Here is a 23,066-nt window from a genome sequence, read left to right as displayed (position 1 = left end):
AGCCTGGAGAACTATGATAAATAGAAGGGGGCTGAGGACAGAACCTTGGTGGACCCCTACCTCCACCCAGAATTCTTCACTGTACTCTCTGCCAATCCTCACCTTACTGACAGAGTTTCTGTACATGGCTCACACAGCTCTCACTAACCATTCTTCTATCCCTAGTTTCCTCATTGACCACCAGATGAGAGGGGGACCCTGTCAAAGGCTTTCTCCATGTCAACGAAAGCCAGGAACAGAGGTTTATCCTTGGCTAGGTATTTCTCCTGAAGCTGTCTTACCAGAAATATAGCATCAATGGTGCTTTTCCCAGGCACAAACCCAAACTGCATCTCATCTAAGCTGACTCGCTCCCTAAGCAGTTGAGCTATGACCCTCTCCGTGACTTTCATTACCTGATCTAAAAGCTTAAATTTTATTTTTCACAAATTAAAAAAGTGAAAGGACTAACGCTTAAGCATTCATAAATGAATTTAAATTTAATTACTCTTCTGTTCCTGTTTCTAGGTTATGAGTTCTTCAAAACATGGCATTATATTGCTGATAGCAATCCACATGTCTGCCTGTGCATTCAAGTGGTTTCTAGGTTTTATCTTGATTGATAAAAGAGTATTAAACTAAGACTCACATATGTATGTCGTCGCGTATGGGATGAGTGCAGCTAGTGCTTTTTCACAAAGTCTTGGAAACACATCCATAGCTGAACACCAATACTCTTCCAAAGTCTTGCTTTCAAATTGCATTTCAAGGACACAACTTGGACACAGTTCAATAAGATCCTCCTTCAGCTCTCTACCATCTGACATATTATCCAATTTGAAGGAGTATAGATTCATAATCCATTCTTCAGAAGTTTCCAGTTTTCCTACTGCAAAATATCCATCAAACAACTTTGACAACATTTCCAAATGAGCCACAGTTTCTTCACCCACACTAGGAATTACAGATTCATTATCATCGACTGTTTCTTCAAGTGATGGAAACTTTGAAAGATTCCTTCTTTTCACTCATCAACACCAAAGAGCTAACTTTTCTTTGAAGGCATTTAGCTTTGCACAACATTTCAATATGTTTATGTTTTTTCCTTGAAGAGATAGACTCAGATCATTCATACAAGTGAAAATGTCTGTCAAATAAGCTAGCATTTGATTGAATTCTTGTAATTCCAATTATCCAAGCAAATCATAGTTATGTTCCTCTAGAAAAGTTTAGATAGAAATAACTACAAACTCATCAAATTGCTGGATCAGGTCATGGAGGTTACAGAAAGGGTTATAGCCCAGTTAATTTGGAACAGAATCAGAATAGGTGAAATGCAGTTTGGCTTTGATCTGGGAAGAAGTACTACTGACACCATCTTTATAGTCAGGTAACTGCAGGAGAAGTATTTGGCTAAAAATAAACCATTGTAGTTGGCATTTGTAGGTTAGGAGAAAACCTTTGACAGAGTATCCTGCTGTGTGATATGGTGGGCTCTGAGGAAGCTAGGGGTAGATGAATGGCTTGTAAAAGTTGTACAGGCCACATACTGAAGTTCTGCCAGTAAGGATGAAAGGAAAACTAACAACCAAATTGGATAGACAAATGTTGAGGTGATTTAACTACATGGAGAGAATGGATGAGGAGCAGATAATAATGAGGGTGATGAAGGCTGAAGTGGTAGGCAGCAGAACCAGAGGCAGACCTCAGTTTGTGTGGATGGACGGAGTGAGGAAAGCTTTGGTAATTAGAGGTGTTAGAGTGAGAGAGGCAGGAGAGTTTATAAATGATAGGAAAGCTTGGGGAGCGTTTGTGGATGGATGAGTGAATTTTGATGTTGCTCAAAGGGGTTCAGAACCAGCATGTTGTGGTGGGGGTAAACCAGCATATGCTGTTGGACCCTGCTGCTGATATTGGGGGTTGTGTTCTATGCCTTGAACCAAGCATAGAACGGGGCTTGCTCCTTTGAGCTGGGAAATGAATGGAATGTGTGTCTTGCTGTGGCTACCTACTCCTAAAAAAGAAAATAGGGAATAGGCCTGAGTATATGATGATGATAATTTACATGTATGCATACATACACATATTTACACACACACACACACACACATACAACACACAAGAGAGATGAGGGTTAGTTAAGGTGGTAGGGAAGCTACTGGAGGAGAACAGTGAGAAAAACAACAACCAGAGAAGGAATGATGGATGATAGTAGGTGAGCAAGCCCCACAGGTGGTGAGATGAGAGGTGTGAATGATAAGGTGATAATTAAAGTAAATGGAGAGATGGAGGAAAGAAGGTGGGCAGAAGCCGAGTGATGAGGATGGACAGATGAGAGATATGAGTGATTGGGTGATGGACCGAAATGGAGCAGAGAAATGGATGGAGAAGGGCAAGTGAGTACTGATGAATTGAAGGCTGGACCAAAATAATCGCTCATAAATAGGCTTAGTAAAGGATGAAGGAGGTAGAGAGATGGAGATGGTATGAGAGACAACCATTCACAATCAGAAAGCTTCATAGGATACAAGTTTCATAGAATATGAGCTTCATAAAGATGATAGGTTTGATCAGTGATTCTTAACCATTTTTTCCTCATGGATTTCTTTGATTCCTGTTTTACTTCACTGGACCTTTATTTGATGTTTAAAAACATTTTATTATATTTTTATAATTAAAAATTATTAGGAATTGTATAAAAAAAAAACATTGTTAGAACATTTTGTGTGTTGTAGGAGTATAAGTAATTTATTGCATGTAAATTTTAATAACAAAACTGTATATGGACCCCCAGGGGTCATAAGGACACTGGATTAGACGATTGAAGTGAATGGGGAGATGTAGTGAAGGAGGAAAGCTGGTCAACGAGTAGATGAAAGGTAGATCAGCTTTACATGTGATATATGAGGTGGCGTCAAAAAGTTTTGTAGTGCACCAACAGATAGCACAAGAGTGGCTGTGTAGTAAGTAGCTTGCTTACCAACCACATGGTTTCGGGTTCAGTCTTACTGTATGGCACCTTGGGCAAGAGTTTTCTACTATAGCCTCGGGCCGACCAAAGCCTTGTGAGTGAATTTGGTAGACGGAAACTGAAAGAAGCCCTTCGTATATATATATATATGTATGTGTGTGTGTGTGTGTTTGTGTGTGTGTCTGTGTGTCTGTTTGTCCCCTACGGTTTGGCAAAAGAGACCGATAGAATAAGTACTTGGCTTACAAAGAATAAGTCCTGGGGTTGATTTGCTCGACTAAAGGCGGTGCTCCAGCATGGCCAGAGTCAAATGACTGAAACAAGTGAAAGAGCAAAAAGAGTAAAGAGAGATGGCAGCATACAGTTGTGTGTGCAGTGAGAGCTAAGGGTGACCCTTCATGAGGCAGTAAGCCAAGTGACATTGCTGTGTTTACTTCGCAAGATGTGAAATTTGTGCTTTTGTGATTACATGTATGCTATAGGCTGTGATTTTGTCATGGACATGAACAAGAAGCCAATGTGAAATTTTGTGTTACGCTTGGAAAGTCTGCTACAGAGGCATTGAGTATGCTTCAGCAAGCTTATGGTAATGAGGCAATGGGTCATGTGCAATGTATTGAGTGGCATGGTCACTTCAAATGTGGAAGAAAACACCAACTGCTCCGAGAGTGTAATGGGTGTTTTTACATGCCACTGGTACGGGTACCATTTGCATGACACTGGTATCTGTTACAACTGCGATTTTGCTCAGCTTGATGGGTCTTCTTCACAAAGATGACATAATACCAAAGGTCTTGGTCATTGCCTTTGTAAGGCCCAAGATGTATCCATAATATCAGAGTGGAATGAAACTATAAACATTTATTCCTAAACTAGAGTTAACAATGCTCTTATCCACAAGGTTAGTGGGTCTCAAGCTGAAAAATACCCCTTCCCCACCGTCAATATTAGTGATTCCAGTCTACTACATTCTCTTTATTAATGAGAAGACAAAAGAGAGTTTACATCCATATAACCATCTTTTTTCACCATGTTGTTTGAACAAGGTTCAAATGATTAAAACCACCTTAATTTTGTTAAACATTGTCTGCTCATTTTTCAGTCCTCGCAGCAACTTCTTTTTAGAAATGCTGGACTAGAGCAAGGTCTGAAGGCAAAATTCCAGGAAAAGATTATAACAAATTTGAATTTAAGACCATTGCTGTTTCAAAATAATTACCGCAGCATATAATCATAAAAATCTCAAGGAAAAGGTTAAACAAAATAATCCAAGATATAAATAAATAAATAATGATACTTTTTGCATGATTTGTTTCAATATTAAATAATTAACACTTTGATCCTTTGTTGTATTATTTTTACAATTAAAATTTATTTTTTACAATTTAATCTACATATATTAACAATTGTTTTTCACACATTGGTAAAATATCTTAGTTTAAATGGAAAATATCACTTTAATATGATATAATCATTATATTTATTAAATCTGCCTTTTTTTTTTTAGCAAAAGTTTTCTTTTCTCTTTCAATTTCAGAAACTTATTTCGGCTTTTGTATTTGAGAAATATATTTGGGATGAAAAATGTATAATTCATATGTTAGAGTGCATTAAAAAAATATTCTCAATATACGCAAACATTTCAATCTAACTCATAAAACATTATGTGGTGTGTGAGATTGGCAAAGAGTTAAATAAAATTCTCAGTGGATATGTTGCTTAGTTACACTATTATGATGAGAAACAGAATTGGTAAAAATTCTGCTTACTAAGGGAAATAACTCGTTACGTCACACGTAACTGTAATGACAGGCAAAAGTAATGACGATGCATCATAACAAGATACATTAGTTTTGCCTGTCATCGAAGCGATATCCAAATGCCCAGGGAACTGAAAGAAGCGAATCGCCGAATGAGGTCGGTAGCAACAAATGTTATACAGACGTATTGTTGATATGGATCACGCGATGAACCTTTATTATTTTCAAATACACACATTAACACAGTAAATCAAGTGTCAAGCCACATCAACGGTTGTGAAAATCTGGGAGTTTATATAAAAACGCTGTAAACATGAACATGTTAGAAAACTTACTTTTTGTCTTTAACAAACTGATGCCAGCATGAATATACTTCAGAGGAAAGTTTATGGACATCAAGTTAATGAATGAATAATTGTGATTTATTTATTTGTTTATTTATTTCCTAAACATTACGGTTTCCATTGAACACCCATTGTTAACGATGAATTTCAAGTGACCGTTTTTTTGTTTTGTTTTCTTTCATTTAAAGTTATATGTTTAAAGGGACTTTGAACTTATCTATAGTCGCTTACACACAACTTTATATAAATGATATTCGGAGATTTATCTTCGCTGGAAAAAGTTTTCTTTTCTCAGCAGCCTGGGAGCTCGGACATGTCGAAGATGCAAAATCTAACACCTTGTAAATCTTCATTGATGACAAACACCTCTGCTTCTTCTGGAGCGTCTTCTCCACGTCATTCCCTAAATCTCAATAGTGGACAGTCAGTTCTTGAAGATAGTTTTTACAGCGACCCTTCGGCCACAAATTGTGGTCATATGTCCATCGTTTCATTGACAGTTATTTCAATAATCTGTTTGCTGCTGATATTTTTCAAGAGTTATGTTAAAGACATGTTGTTATGGCTAGAACATACAGATGCAATTGTCAGTTACTTAGCCTTTCTATGTATGTACACACTTGTTAGCTTCCCCATTGCCTGGGGATACTTTCTACTGTTGTTAACCACAGGTTACGTATACGGTTTCCTTCGTGGCATCTTTGTTGTACTTACATGTGGGGCTGTCGGTGTATCAACTGCTTATTTAGTTTTGAGGACCTGCTGTCGATGTATAACCGTGAGATTTTACAGTAAAAAACTAGAGGCTGTCATTAAAGTTGTGGAAGGCCCCCAGGGATACAAAGTCATCGCTTTGGCTAGGCTCACACCAATTCCATTTGGTTTGCAAAATGGTCTGTTTGGGGTAAGTGAAACTTTAATTTGTATTTCCTGTTTGCATTCCACCCGAAACTTATTGTTTATATTTCTTTGATGGGTAAAAAAAAAACAATAAGATATGGGTCAATATGAAGACCTTCACCCGGGATCTGTTTTGTTATTCATATATATATATACCTCGATGTTAGAATAATGTTTTGTTGTTTCTTTCGAATTTATTTATTTCAGGTAGTGAGGTGTCAGCAGTACATAAGTTAGTATAGTATACTTCAATCCTGTCGCACAAATAGTATCAACATTCGTCGTCTAATAGGGATCGATCATCGAGCGGTGGGTGTATGTTCTTTAGTTAAAGTGTTGAACTATTTATTCTAAAACTTAAATGTAATTGTGTCTGATATGCTATGTGAGTTTTATTTGAGGATATTTATGAACTGAAGTTAAAGAGAACTGTTAAGAATGCCTTTCAGGCCTTCTTTTGTGCCGCTTCTAACGAAAGAATGCCAGTCAAGCTGGTGTTGTTGATGCTCAACCCCTGTTATATAGATTCGGGATCAAAGTCTATCTCCTCTCTTTTAGGGGTATGCATACATGCAGTGTCTGTGTTCTTTCCTTATTTAAGATACTAGGATATGAACTGTGTGAAATTTGGTTCGAATTAGCAGGTCGAGCCCCCTACACTGGCTCGACGTGTCCTCGTTTAACCCAGGCCAACCTTGATAGAACATCCTATGGTCAAAGACATTTTAGATGTCTTTGAATTGTAGATAGAGTGTCTTTCCTTTATTGAGAGTTGAAGAGATTTGATGAAAATTTAGCTGCTCTTTCTAACAGGTCGAGCGAACATTTAAGTTTACCTTAATGGGTTCTTCCTTCAAAGTGGCATACACATACATAGTATCGGAATCCTTTTTTCAATTATATATAAACTAACTATTCTTCAATTTAATTACATAAATATTCCACATTGAAATACCCGACTCGCCCTCTCATTCTTCACACACACACATGCATTCATAGCTTTGGTAATTGAGAAGAAAATCATTTTGAAAGGGAAACATTGACAGTTCAACAGCATAATCATTCAAGACCCGATGTACTTTAATGACTCATTTAGAACATAATTAGTTTTTGTTTTCCCTAATTGTGGGAGAGGCGAAGGTGGTGGTGATGGCAGGATCTAATTTTGCTTTCAAATTCAGAAACTTTATTAATCTTTCTAGTTGTATCATAAATCAAGTCACACACACATACACATGTAAAACAAATATACTGATAGATTAATAGAAAGTTTTGGATGACTATTTGACTTCATTCAAACTTAATTCACCGAAAATAATTCTTCTGGCTTTTTTTTTCGGTATCTGAAACATGCGAAATTACCGTGTAAATGTTTAGAATAAATCTTATCAAGTGTTTATATTATATTTCGATGTATGTGCACACATGTTCGCCTACTTACATATATGTCTGTGTATGTATGTACGTGTTATTTTCTGCTTCAGTTGCTCCTCCACACCTTCGGAATTAAATAGTTTAGTCAAGATAATCGAACTCCACCCTACTACATTGCATTTCGTCCTTCTACATTCACTCCATATTGCACTACACTTATACACACCTCACTACATAACACTATCTCCATGCATCTATACACCCACATAAACTGGCACGTGGATATAACTACTCACTTCCTATGTGCGCACACTTACAGACACATTGAAACACACCATCTGACTTTAACACACAAAGCACGACGGGCCACGATCATGGCCGTCAGGCACAGGTCGACAGACCACGATCGTGGCCCAGATAGATGCATTTAATTTATGGGCGTTTGGTGGGGTCTTATGTCATTCAAACGCTCCGATAACCCCCATAATGCAAGAGGACTAATAGTTCAACTAATGACTTTTCAGATGATGTAAAACTTACTACTATTGTATACTAAGAAGATATTTTAACTATTTTTTTGTTTTTTATGTGTGCATGGCAGTCTCATTTTCATAAAATGTGCTCAGCAGCCCAAGCTATGTAAGTACAAATCCCAGCGCTTTGTGGGTTAAACAAGTCGTTCTCAACCATTTTCTGCCTATGGATCCCTTTGATTCCTGTCTTACTTTACAGGACCCTCATAGCCATTCAATGTTTAAAAAATCCTATATTTGTGTAGTTAAATATTATTAGGTATTATATTTAAAATAATTTATTGTAGAAATATGACTAATTAATTGCTGATGAATTTTAACAACAAAATTTTATATGCACCCTTATCAGCCATATGAACCCCTGTTGAAAAACCACTGTTTTAAACCTTCAAATATACATCCAGCCTCCCATCTCTTCACACGTTTCTCCACACCATAACACACCACATATATATTGAGTAGCACATTAAAAGATAGTCTGATTTGCTTGCTTGTGCTTTTGACAGCTTGTCTTAAGTTAACCCTTTCATTACTGTATTTATTTTGAGATGCTCTGTGTTTCTTTGAATTACTTTAAATATAACAAAGAATTTAGTAAAATAACTCAGTTATCATTCAGCTAGTGTTAGGAACATAAATTGTGACTAAGGTTTGGTGGAAGATTTTAATTCAAAACTTATGAAAACAAGACATTTGTATTCAGAGCAAGAGTCAGTTTCAGCCAGGTTGATAATGAAAGGGTTAATGTCTCATGAAAGAAATTTAGATATTACAAAAGCTCACTGTGATGAAATAGCCAAGATGGTTCCTCCTTTATTCCATCAATAATAAAGAAAGAAGGTACTTACATTTATATTACACCCACAGTGAATCTTTTTAATATTTAGATTTATTAAAGTGGTGAGCTGGTAGAACTGTTAGCACACTAAATGCTTAACGGCATTTTGGCTGCCTCTTTGTTCTGAGTTCAAATACCGCTGAGGTTGACTTTGCCTTTTATCCTTTTGGGGTCAATAAAATAAGTACCATTTGAGCACTAGGGCGGATCAATGGAATTAACTTACTGGTCTTGTACCAAAATTTGAAACCAATATTTGGATTCATTTCTGTTTATGTCTTCCACAGTTATCAGTCTACACTGTATTGAACATAAACTAGTGATGAAATGTCAAAATTACAAGTATGCAAATTAGACAATCCACTTTGGTGCTAGCCTATTTTATGCCTGCTTTACATAGTGATTGAAGAATGAACCTGGGTATGTCTTATCTAAGGAGCAGTCAACAAACCATGAAATCATCCCTCAGGAGTCTCTCTCCCTTTGTTTTTCCCACACATCAATAAAATAGAAAGAATGTGTGTATGTATGTATATATATGTATATATCTGGACCTCTGTGGCAGTGTTGAGCGGACTGTCGTCTACAAACAGGAAGTCATGTACTGAGTCCTCTTCCACTTTGTTGGTCTATTGCCTCCCCAGGTTGAAGAGTCTGCCATCAGTCTTGAATTTGATCTTCATGCTGGTTCTGTTGTTGCAGAAGGCATCCAACATCATGCTGAACAGTGTAGGTGTGAGTATACAACCCTGCTTGACTCTGTTAGTGACCGGGAATGCATCAGAAGAATCTCCATTGTCCAGCATCCAAGCAAACACGCCATCAGTTGCACCATACTGATGAATTTGTCCAGGCAGCCAAACTTACCCATGATCTTCCAAAGCCATTCATAACTGACAGTGTCAAAGGTCTTGGTTAGTCTACAAATGTCCTGTCCTTCAGCTCTCTCTGAAGCCATACAGACTCTGGTAGATGCCCATCTTCCATGTGCTGAGTGCCAACTTCTTAGATTTGCAGTTAAATGACTAATGAAATCTTAATGTTTAGCAATGTCATTTTTAACTGCAGTAATGTAATTTCTATAGCTTAGGCTAGAGGTTATATGATCTTCTATAGAGAATCCACTACTATTTTCTTCAGTTTTTAAGATGATTGAAACCAGTACTACACAGAAGTGGTCATATTTCAATAAAGTTGTAAGACAGACAGGCAGATAAATAGACACACACACACACACAAAGACACACACATACATACATGACCATTGTGAAATCAATAACATTATCACAGCAGAACAAGCAGCTGGGAAGAAGTGGGGTCTGGGGATGTGCTGAGCAATTGTTAATCAACAAAACTGCGATGTCAGAGGTGTGAGAGCATAGGAGGAACCTAGTTTCAATGTCGCTAGACTACAAGAACACTTCTGACTCTGTTCCCCACTCATGGATGCTAGAAGCCCTTCAACTTGTTAAAGTTCCAGAGAGAATAGTCAAAGCCATAGCTGACCTGACTTCATCGTGGACCACCATCTTGAAATTAAACACAAAGAGTGAATGCATTCTCACCGATAGAATGCAATATCGCAAGGGCCTATTCCAAGGAGACAACCTCTCTGTGATATTGTTTATACTTTCTGTAAACCCCTTGTCATTCATGTTAAGGAAATCTGAAGGATATTTCACTGGTTCATAAGAAAACAGAAATACCAAAATTACTGTTTCTTTGTGGATGACTTGAAACTTTATGCAAAGAATATGCATGTGATGAAAAAGAGCCTTGACCTAATTACAACATTCTCAAAGGATGTAAGATTGGAGTTTGGTAGGATAAATGCTGTTATATAATTGTGAAAAGGGGGAAGACTATAAGCCAGACTAGTAACATCTTCATGATTTGACTGTTTCCCCTGTATCTGATGAGGAATGTTACAGGTATCTAGGGGTGGGTGAAAATATATCTTACAGTGGCACCTGTAACAAAAAGGATATCATTAAAGAATGTTACAGCCGAATAAAGAAAATTTGGACCTCAGAACTCTCTGCATTCAATAAAACAGTGTCCCACAATGTGTTTGCAGTGCCAGTACTCAAGCATTTGGGCTGCTTGATTGGATGCTTGATGAGATCTGAGCCATTGATGTGAAAACCTGAAGAATACTAACAAGCACACATAATTTCCACATAAACAGTGATGTATGTATGTACGTACGTACATACGTACATACATTGTGTGTGTGTCTATGGTGCCAAATGGTTAAGAAGCTCACTTCACAATCAGGAGGTTCTGTGTTGAATCTCACTAATGGCATTTTTTTCTTTATGAGTGAAACCTTGGGTACATGGAATCTATGTGGGAGCTTGTTGAATGGACAATGGCTCTAATTCGAAGGACCAGCTAGGGTCACATTGATTCTATCCTGTGTCACATTGATTCTATCCTGTGTCACATTGATTTTATCCTGTGTCACATTGATTCTATCCATTACATTAAGGGTACACATGTTTTAGAGTACTCAGCTACTTACATGCTAATACTGTGATTGAATATTCTCTGTTATAAGTGACAGAGGATCCATTTACTTTTATGTATATATGTCTACACACGCACATGAAAGAGTGTCTGTGCGATGAGAAGTTTGCTTCCCAACTACGTGGTTCCAGGTTCGGTCCCATTGCATGGAACCTTGGGCTCGTGCCTTCTACTATAATCTTAGGCCAACCAAAGCCTTGGGAGTGGATTTGGTTGATGGAAACTGAAAAGAAGCCCATCATGTGTGTGTGTGTGTGTATATATATATATATATATATATATATATATACGTAAAAGCACCCACTACACTCTCTGAGTGGTTGGCGTTAGGAAGGGCATCCAGCTGTAGAAACTCTGCCAAATCAGACTGGAGCCTGGTGTTGCCATCCGGTTTCACCAGTCCTCAGTCAAATCGTCCAACCCATGCTAGCATGGAAAGCGGACGTTAAACGATGATGATGATGATATATATATATACACACACACACATATATTTGTGTGTGTCTTTGTGTCTGTATTTGTTCCCTACCATTGCTTGACAACTGGTGTTAGTGTGTTTATGTTCCCATAACTTAGTGATTCAACAAAAGGTACTGATAGAATAAGTACCAGTCTTTAAAAAAATAAGTACTGGAATCAATTTATTCAACTAAAAGTGATTCGTGGCTGCAGTCTAATCACTGAATCAAATAAAAGATATTTGCCCGTGGCATGTAAAAAGCACCATTTGAGCGTTGTCAATGCCAGTGCTGCTGACTGGTCTTGTGCTGGTGACACGTAGAATGTGCCATTTGAGCATGGTTGTTGCCAGTGCCACCTGACTGGCTCCCATGTTGACAGCACGTAAAAAGCACCATTCGAGCATGGTCAATGCCAGTACCACTTGATTGGCCCTCGTGCTGGTGGTACTTAAAAAGCACCCACTACACTCTCGGCATGGTTGGTGTTAGGAAGGGCATCCAGCTGTAGAAACCTTGCCAGATTAAATTGGAGCCTGATACAGCCTTCTAGTTTGCCAGTCCTCAGTCAAACTGTCCCACCCATGCCAGCATGGAAAGCGGACGTTAAACAATGATGATGATGATGTATGTATGTATGTGTATGTACACATGCACACACATATACACACGCACAGACATATACACACGCACACACATATACACACATACATGTATACATATGTGTTTGTGTGTGTGAATATGAAAACACCTTTAGTGTTTATATCAATATTTTCTTTTGAGTAGGTGGCTCCACATAGTTTAATAGTACCATCTGGTTCTTGATGTATTTAATGTAGCTCATATGTAAATATTTTGAGCTAGCTCACTGTGAATATAACCGGGTCTTTTGATGTGCCACCTCTAGTTGCACTTTCCCTTGCATAATGTTATTGTTTGTTACCTCTCAGGGTGTGAAGGGGCATAGCCTAGTGGTTAGGGTGTTGCACTCATCATTGCAAGATTGTTGTTTCAATTGCAGGACCTGATGGTGCATTGTGTTCTTTGCAAGACCCTTCATTTCATGTTGCTCTGCAATCACTTTGACATCTGACATGTGACACATCATGCACCTGTTCAGGCAATATTGATTTGATGGAGAGAGTGAGCTTATGTCCAGCACATACATTTGATCACTATAAACAAATTATTTGGGCAGTTGTTAAGCCAGATGTTATGGAACCCTCATCTGTCATTTACAACAGGAAATTCTACTTCTCAATGTAACTCTGCTGCTACATAGGAAAGAGACTCAATCCTCATGTGTAATACAACACAATAAGATGCCATTAGTGAGATTCAACACAGAGCCTCCTGATTGTGAAGTGAGCTTCTTTATCATTTGGCACCATATGTGCATATATCCTGTTGTTGGCACTCCATCGCTTACAACGTTGAGGGTTCCAGTTGATCCGATCAATGGAACAGCCTGCTCATGAAATTAACGTGCAAGTGGCTGAGCACTCCACAGACACGTGTACCCTTAACGTAGTTCTCGGAGATATTCAGCATGACACAGTGTGACAAGGCTGACCTTTTGAATTACAGGCACAACAGAAACAGGAAGAAAGAGTGAGAGAAAGAGTACAACAGGGTTTTCCACCACCCACTGCCAGAGCCTCGTGGAGCTTTTGGTGTTTTCGCTCAATAAATACACACAACGCCCGATCTGGGAATCAAAACCGCGATCCTATGACCGCGAGTCCACTGCCCTAACCACTGGGCCATTGCACCTCCCTCTGCATATATATACACACAAACATTCATGCACACTTATACATGCACACACACGTGCGCGCGCATATACACACACACATATCAGTTGGTACATAAATGTTCATTAGTCCCTTAGTTCATAACGAGTCCAAGAGTCTGAGGACTATGTTGCATGCACTGACTTATTAACTGACAAACTCATGTAGATCAAAGTAAGGTTATCCTTCTTCCTTTCCTTCACCAAAACTACTGCAAACAGGAAAAGCTCACAATACAAGAATTTTGTAAAATCTGCTAAACCATTCCTCTATGACAATGTTCAGAAACTTCAGTCCAACTTGAATCCCACTTGACACCTTCTACTAACATGTCAACCACACCTCGTATTATACCCAGGTACAAATCTATCACCCTTTATCTTAAAACTATCATTGCTGTCCAGACTACCCTCTGTAACTCACCTCTGTTCCAAAGCGTGTGTAATACCCACCCTGCAGTATTGTTCACTTATATAAGATGGCATTGTTGTTACGCGCACAAACACTTCAGACCAAATTCAAAGCCAGGCCTGACTAATTGACATTAATTCATTCACCTACACACCACATTCACAGATGTATGATCTAATTTTTTGAATACTTCAAACACTGCTACAACAGCCTTCGCTCCACTTGAACTAGCTACTTGCATGTCTGCTCCACTGCCTGACTCCCTTCATCCCCCTTCACCCTCGCTGTGTTTAACTTTTATGGTCCCACACTAAATACTTCACCCAGTTGTTTCCAATTCTTATCCTCTGGAACTTTTTCCCTACCTATCTAATTTTTTAAGCATTGACCTACAATACATTCAAACTAAACATCAATTACACCAATGTCACCCCCCAAAAAAAACCCAGAAAGACCTCCTGAGGACAAAGTCGCTTTTCTCCATTGCAAGCTAACAAAATATTTTTATGCATGCCTGTGCACATATGTATGAAAGTGTGTGCATTCACACACACACACACACACGTGGATTTGTTAAATGAAAACTGAAAGAAACCTGCCATGCTGTGTGTGTGTGCCTACAGAATCAATGTAAATATTTGAGCTCCATTGGTGATATGGATATATTAAAGCAGTAGGTTTGTCCTTTGTGCTTGAAGTCTATTGATGAAAACAGTTTCTTTGCAATGATGTTTTCATTAATCAATTAAAGGAGTCGCTTGAAACGACCATAATGAATTGATACCTGTACATCTTTGTTACTTGTATCTTATTTGCCTACCCTGGAATCTGCACTTTGGAAATTTTATATAAAGTATTTTTGTACTTTTATATAAAGTGCATGTCTGAACAACCAAGAGCGAATCTCTTCACTAAGCTGGGTCATGTTATCTGCATACGCTGCAAGAATATCAAGTGCAAACACTTCTGCACAGAGTTTGATATTCACCTGATATTATTTGGGTATGCAAATTAGATTGGCCTAACAAAATGCCACAATTTAAGTACCTAATTCAACCGAATCTTAATTATATGAACCAGGAATGCACCCTAATGCATATCTGAAACAGCTGTAGCAAATAAATCAATGTAATATAACCCATTATTTCTGTTTATTTTCAATCCATGCCAGCATGGAAAACAGTCGTTAGAGGATGATGATGATCATCATCATTTAACAGCCATTTTTCCATGCTTGCATGGGACAGACAGTATACTTGAGATAGATTTTCCACCTTCGAAATCACAACAAAAACACTCTATTGTATCAGTCTGAAGAAATCAGAAATGTAAAAGGGAACCTCTACTGAAACACAAAACATTGGATAAATTCCTAATGACAATACCAGATCAAGCATCCATTCAAGGATACACCCAGGGAAAATCAGCTGTTACAAACTCAATCATAGACCAACTTCCAGCCATAAAGTAACAGTAAAACTGAAAGAAAATAAATTAAGGCTGTGCTTCAGCTTGGCTGTTGTCCAGAAGAATAAAGAATAGAGACACCCTTCCTGTCACCAACCCTCACTTGTTTCTAAGCAAGGTAATATTTCCCCATGGCCAGACATGTTTCTGTAGAATATTGGAAATGAACGACACTGCTTGTATGACAGTGACCTTCATTTACAACTATCATGCCATGTCAAGTCAAGAGACAAAAACAACACATGCGCACATGTCTATACACATATTTATATATACCACAGGTTTCTTTCAGTTTCCATCTACCAAATCCACTCACAAGGCTTTGGTTGGCCTGGGGCTATAGTAGAAGACATTCAAACATCGATGATAATGATGATAACTGTGGGAATGCATACAATGGAAATGGCACAGTATACAAATGGCTTCCCCCCCCCCCCCGAGCAAAAACTTAACATTGTAAAGACAGATCAATTTGACAGTGGAGCAGCTGTTTGTTAACTAACTACAGTGCTTATGTTGAAAATGTTTTATAGTCTGCCTGAGGATCAATAAAATAATTGATAATCATGTTTTATAGAAGTGACTTCTGATAGCTTTACCTTCTCTCCAGTGGTTGTTATGTTGTTTGTCCTGCAGTAGTTGTTGTAGTAGTAGTAGTAGAGGTAGTGCTTATGGTGGTAGTAGTAGTAGTAGTTGTAGTAGCAGTAACAACACAAGGCCAGTAATTTGTAGGGAGGGAACAATTAATTAAACTCAGCACTTGACTAATACACACCTTATCATCCCCAGAGGGTTGCTTAAACAAAAAAATTTGGGTAGAAAAATGTAGTCAGTTATATCCCTTTCCTTCCCCCTCCCCACCACCACCAACACCAATATTTAGTTGGTACTTATAAACAAAGGTACTTATAAGCAATGATTTTTGTATCACATTGGCGTTAGGAAGGGCATCCAGCTGTAGAAACTCTGCCAAATTTAGATTGGAGCCTGGTGTTGCCATCCGGTTTCACCAGTCCTCAGTCAAATCGTCCAACCCATGCTAGCATGGAAAGCGGACGTTAAACGATGATGATGATGATGATGATTCAAATGTTAATATTACCATTAACATCTAGATGTGATGTGATAAACATTAGGTAAAATTTTCATTTTACATTCTTGGTCCTAACATTTTTCCTTTAATTTTGATGCAAGAAGTGTATGTTGTCACCAAGAAGAAATATATTTGCAATATGTTGCTGTACATATTATATTGAATTGATCTCAGTACATTACTGGTACTTATTTTAAGTTCCAATGAGCTAGAAAGCAAAAGGAACCCTGGCTCACAATATAAGAAAGAATACAATTAAATAATACCAAGTATTTAGTCATACATTCTAATATTTCTGCCATCCCATGGCCCTCATGGTGCAAATGTAATTGTTATAATTAGTCTAGTAATATTATAACAGATTTTGGTGATGGTTCTACTGAAAGATTAATTGCATTTAGTTTGGCACTGAGTTGAAATCCTGCTCCTGTTCGCATTATCTTTCACCCCTCTCAGCCTAATACAATAAACACCAGAAACATTCTGAAGTCAACAGAAATACCTTCTCTTATAAAATTACCCTTGGGCATAGTAAAAACGTAATTGCTGTTATATCTCTGGTGTTTTGGGTGTTGAACTTCAGATAATAACAGTGCAGTTTCAATTTTCAGACTGGATATTGTGTAGTGTTCTTGAGCAAAAACATTTCATTTCTTGTTGCTCATCTTCACCCAGTTGAAGTGAGAACCAGTCACATCTCAAGGTTAATCCTGTAACAGACTGAATGCTCCATTTAGCAGGAATATTGTATGCTTTCTTGCTCATAGAAACTAAGACAAGCTTTGGTCTAATGAGCCTGTCGGCCTGAGGTTGACCTAAAATATCACAAGGCCAAATGTTAATATTACAATATGATGTTTCAGCTGTTTTATCCTTAATCATCAGGAAACTAATGGTTCAATGTATCTTTCAATGAAGACAGAATTATGAGAATCTACCCAAAATTCCCTTGGCTGTTACACTGGTTTAGAGTATGACCACAAACAGTGTGGAGTGTAGCAAGGACTGACTTTGCTGATAATTCAGTTGTTGAAAATGATTCTTCAATTATTTGGTTTCTTTTGCTGAATATAAGTTAGGTAGGCATTCACCAGGGATCTATCCTAAACCTCCTTCTATCCATTAGTCTTCTTGAGTTAACAGTACAGAAGTTCAGTACTGGTTGTTCTGTTAAACTTTTACATGCTAACAACCTCACTCCTATTTTGCTTACATTTAATTATATATCCTTTGCTAGAATTAAAGTGATGGTGTCAGGTGTTACTGACAGTCTGTATTGATTACTTGATAATTGTATACTAATGTGTATATGTGTATCCATTTTGTTTAATAATATTTCCTTTGGTTTTAAATGTTAGGTGTATAATGTTGCATTGTTGTCACATAGCCTTTGTCAGCCCTACAGAGTGATAACTTAAGGGTTGAGATCAAATGGCTTTAAAGGGTCAGTACTTAGCTCTGGTTTTATGGCATCAATCTCTTCCTAGACAGATCAACAAACAAATGCACGCAACATTTTTTAATGATTTGGCACTATTTCCTGACAGATAAGTGCACTGGAACAATGTAGAATAAAAGTATTCTGCTTTAAATAAATGCAACAAATTGCCAGGAATATATTTGAACTCAAAATATACTGTCAGCTAGTACAGTACCTGATCAAATTAGCCATCTGGCCTCTGTCTGAGAAATGAAGAACATAAAAATTGACAGTTGCAATGTAATGTTAGACTGATTTATCATCTTGTCATAAAGCCATAAATTTGTAGAGAAGAGGCATAGTTGATGAACCTAAACAGTATTTGCCTGCTACTTTGCTTTTTATTGACCTCAGTAGGATTTAAACACTAAATACATTGGGATGAGTCTAAATACTAAAAAAGCATTCAGTCTGACATTTCTGCCACTGCAATGCCATGATAGTCTGAATTATCAATGTATTATACTATACACAAATATTGTTAAACTTAACTAATCTACCACACATGCACATAGGTTGCTGATGTAACCTTTTACAATTCAGTTTAAATTTTCATTACTGCCAGATGTTGATGTTACATCACATCTCTGGATTATACTAGGTTGACACTCAATAAACAAATTGGAATCATAGCTAAGCTTGTAAACTAACACTGAGTTGTAAATCATTAAATCTTTCTTTACTCTGAAGGAAACAATATTTTAATATATCCTATGCCATTGGCCTTGAATTGAACATTTTGTATCTTCTAAAATTTATTTTCTCTGGAAGATTGAATTTATTTATTTTGTTAGTTTGACTGGAAACGAAATAGAGTGGTTGTGCCCATAGCTTCTTTTTTTGGCTCTGAGTGTTTGAGGTAAAGGATTAGATTAGTGTGATTAAATCATATATGTTTGTTGGGGGAAGGAACAATGGAGCTATGTATTCTCTCTGGGATTGTTCAGATTGATGCTACTGGTAACCATCTGATATCCAGATAGGAAATCATATCTATTTTACATACAAACTTTTACTGAGCACTTCCATGTTTTTGTCCCTTGACACTTATAGTGTTCATGTGTGTGCTATTTATTCAGCTGGAACATGAAGTTTCACAGGCATCAAGTTACTATCTATAACAACTGTAGGAAATATATAAAAATCTAAGGATGGGATATGAGCTGTGAATGAGTATTTCATTGTCGAGAAGAAGTGATCCTTGTGTTATCTACCCATATGTTTAAAGTTAGTGATGGTAGGAGAAGCAGGACTATGATGTTTACAGGACATCCCAGACTTATAAGAGCAAAACATATGATATACAGCTTGAACATTTGTATGTCAATATATGGAGAAGAAAGTAAGAATGGGGAAGGAATTTCATAGCTTTGTAGTTCTTGTGAGGAATGATAGATGAAGTATTTTGCGTAGGGTCTGAGATGTGCGGCAGTAAAGCAAGTGCATTGAGTAGGGTTTAATGGATAGAGTATACAACTAGTCTGCTTAGTACAGAGGCTGTTGTAGTTGTGATAGAAGAAACATGTCTGTTGAGACCAATCTGTTAAATGGCCTTATTTTTTTTAATGCAGTCTAGGATATCTGTGAGTGCAGTAACATTACTGTTCCATATATGTGAACATTACTTCAATGTGGGTCTGACTTGTGCTTTGCAGAAGGTTGAAGATCAAATTTTCTCTTCATTAATTTTATTAAAAAAATCTTTTGTATCTGAGTGTGAATTCATTTTTCTTTTTTCTTAATTGAGGAATTTATGAAGCAATTTATACACACATATAGACTCCAATGATATACAAAATGATTTTCAATGTTATTTATGTATATATATATATAAATATATAATATACATTTTGATAAAAAAAAGATCATGTTCTAGAATTTAACGATTGTGTGAAATTCATAAATAGGTTAGATTTTAAATTCAGAATTTCAGTTCAACTGATATATAATATTAGTTTCTAAGGTTACATTCAGTGGCACTTAGAAATTCATTCAGTTTGTTAAATGGCCCATTTTATGAAAAATGAATTTATAGTTTTTATATATTCTGTTCCTATGAAAAATTGCAGCAATTTTATTAGTTCATCACCACAGTTATCATCAATGTCATCATCAACATTAACATCAGCATCATCATCATCTTCATGACTGCATTTTGTGACTAACACAAGTTGGACAGATTATTGTAAAACTTATCATTAATTTCAATTCTGTAACTCCTTGTCTGTTAGGCCAAGCATTCTCAGAACTGACTTCATCACCTACTCTCAAGTAGTAGATTTTAGGTTTAAGTTTACCATTGTTTAGAAAGCAGTCATGTAACTTGTGTTGATCGAAGCTGCTATTCTCTTTTAGCAAACACAGTTTTAGACTTAACTATTAACCTATTCATCGTATTCAGAGTGTCTACGTTTCTTACAGCTACTTGTTCCACTCATTGGACTGCAGCCATGCTGAAGCTACAGTCTACTACTTATTCTGTCAGCATTTCTTGCTAAACCACTAAGTTACATGTATGTAAATGAACCAACACGGGTTTTCATGTGGTTGTGGAGTACAAGCACAGATACAAAGGCATATACACACACATGTATATGTGTGTGTTTTAGGAGTGAATTTGGTAAACGGAAACTGTGTGGAAGCCTGTCGTGTGTATGTATGCATGTGTGTGTATATATATATATATATATATATATATATATATATATATATATATATATACACATATATATACATATATATATATATATTCGTCCAACCCATGCTAGCATGGAAAGTGGACGTTAAACGATGATGATGATATATATACATAAAACCCATTGCACACATATATTTAGATATATACAATAGGCTTCCTCACAGTTTCCATCTACCAGATTTACTCTCAAGGCATTTAAGAGCTACAGCAGAAGACATTTGCTCGAACTGTCACTCAGTGCAGCTGAACCCAAGATCATGTGGTTGCAAAGTGAGCTTCTTAAGCACATCGCCATGCCTGTACCTGTGTGAACATGAAATTTCACATCATTGTTATTGCTGGTTTCCCCCTCCCTCCATCAACCAGCTCTACTGATATTACAATGCACGCTTCTATTATACTGTGTTCACTGGGGTAGGATCCAATGATAGTGTAAAAAGGCTTCGTCTAGTATCTTGTGTGAACTAATTTTGACAGAACTGGTACTCTCTCTGTGGTTGTAGTAGAGGGAGGAGAGCTAGATTCAATTGTAAAATTTAAATGTCTTCTCAGCCATAGGATAGGTGATTTTAAGGACCAGTGCTTTGTTCCAGTTTCAATGATATTATACTCTTTACTCTCTCTTTTACTCTTTTACTTGTTTCAGTCATTTGACTGCGGCCATGCTGGAGCACCGCCTTTAGTCGAGCAAATCAACCCCGGGACTTATTCTTTGTAAACCTAGTACTTATTCTATCGGTTTCTTTTGCCAAACCGCTAAGTGACGGGGACATAAACATACCAGCATCGGTTGTCAAGCAATGCTAGGGGGACAAACACAGACACACAAACACACACACACATATATACATATATATGACGGGCTTCTTTCAGTTTCCGTCTACCAAATCCACTCACAAGGCTTTGGTCAACCCGAGGCTATAGTAGAAGACACTTGCCCAAGATGCCACTCAGTGGGACTGAACCCAGAACCATGTGGTTGGTAAGCAAGCTACTTACCACACAGCCACTTACCACACAGCTACTTACCACACAGCCACTTACCACACAGCTACTTACCACACAGCCACTCCTGTGCCTATTATGTAGATGAGAAATATATTTCCATCTGGATAAGCTACCAATTTATTTCAGTAAGCTATTCCCTGATGGTCTGGTACCTATCTCTACTAGCTGTGTGAATTGAGGTAAAAAGTTAAAATGTTTTATAGAAAGAAAGACAAAAAGAAAAGCAAAACTTCTTACAATGGATTTGACCTCTTGCACGAGCAGGCAGTCTAGTTGTTTATCAATGAGACATGTCACTTCTACTATGGACTCAGTCAGTGCATAAAATCTATGATTTATAGGTAGTTATTCATGCAACACTGATTTTATTTTTCAGCCAATTTGGTGATTGTGGGTTTGAATCAAATAAGACAGATTTAAAGGTGATTGTGGTAGCAGCAGCAGCAACAGCAGTTGTTGTTGTTGTTGTTCTTCTTCTTTGTATGTGATTACATCATCATCGTCATTTGATTTCCATTCCATGCTTGCATACATCAGATTAGACAGAATTTGTTGAGGTGAATTTTCTACAACTGGATGCCCTTATATATATCATCATCATCATCATTTAACGTCCATTAAATGGCATGGGTTGGACAGTCTGATGGGTTGGCTGGGCAGAAGACTGCACCAGACTTCATTATCTGTTTTGGCTAGATTTTTACAGCTAGATACCCTTCCTAACACCAACCACCTTACAGAGTGGACTATATATAAAAGTATATATATATATATGTAGTGGCTTCATGCAGGCATAGCGTGGATTTGATCTTCGATAGCCAAATTTCATTTAACAGTCCAACAGTCTTTTTCTCACAGTAAAACAATAGCTTTTCTGTGAGTGACAGCAGTTACCTTTGCTAGATGCCATCACTAAGCATAATAATGTCTTTGCCACTTAACCCTTCTAACCTCTTGTAGGCCACCAAAAGCTAGGCCAACGAAATCAATTGTTCTCAACAATATGTCTATCCTTCTGGCCGGTTTTAGATAGTTATAAAAACAAGAACTCCATAAGCCAAAGTCAATTAGTGAGAACTGAGTCTGGCTGACTGTGTTGGCACTCCGTCGCTTACGACGTCGAGGGTTCCAGTTGATCCGATCAACAGAACAGCCTGCTCATGAAATTAACGTGCAAGTGGCTGAGCACTCCACAGACACGTGTACCCTTAACGTAGTTCTCGGGGATATTCAGCGTGACACAGTGTGACAAGGCTGACCCTTTGAATTACAGGTACAACAGAAACAGGAAGTAAGAGTGAGAGAAAGTTGTGGTGGAAGAGTACAGCAGGGTTTGCCACCATCCCCTGCCAGAGCCTCGTTGGAGCTTTTGGTGTTTTCGCTCAATAAACACTCACAACGCCCGGTCTGGGAATCGAAACCGCGATTCT

General features: G+C 37.6%; 1 protein-coding gene across 1 annotated transcript in view; it reads left to right on the top strand.

Annotated features, from left to right (window-relative positions):
- Positions 1 to 4,754: 4,754 nt before the first annotated feature.
- Positions 4,755 to 23,066, top strand: part of LOC106874903 (transmembrane protein 64) — a 36,516-nt gene continuing 18,204 nt past the window's right edge. Inside the window, exon 1 of the mRNA XM_014922817.2 lies at positions 4,755 to 5,958. Within this exon, the coding sequence (XP_014778303.2) occupies positions 5,302 to 5,958 (657 nt within the window). The 5' untranslated portion in view covers positions 4,755 to 5,301. The remainder of the gene's footprint in view (positions 5,959 to 23,066) is intronic.

Source organism: Octopus bimaculoides, chromosome 1 (assembly GCF_001194135.2).
Source record: "Octopus bimaculoides isolate UCB-OBI-ISO-001 chromosome 1, ASM119413v2, whole genome shotgun sequence".
NCBI classification, from domain to species: domain Eukaryota; kingdom Metazoa; phylum Mollusca; class Cephalopoda; order Octopoda; family Octopodidae; genus Octopus; species Octopus bimaculoides.
The sequence above is the reverse complement of the archived record's forward strand: the minus strand, read 5'-3'. Positions and strand labels throughout refer to the sequence as shown.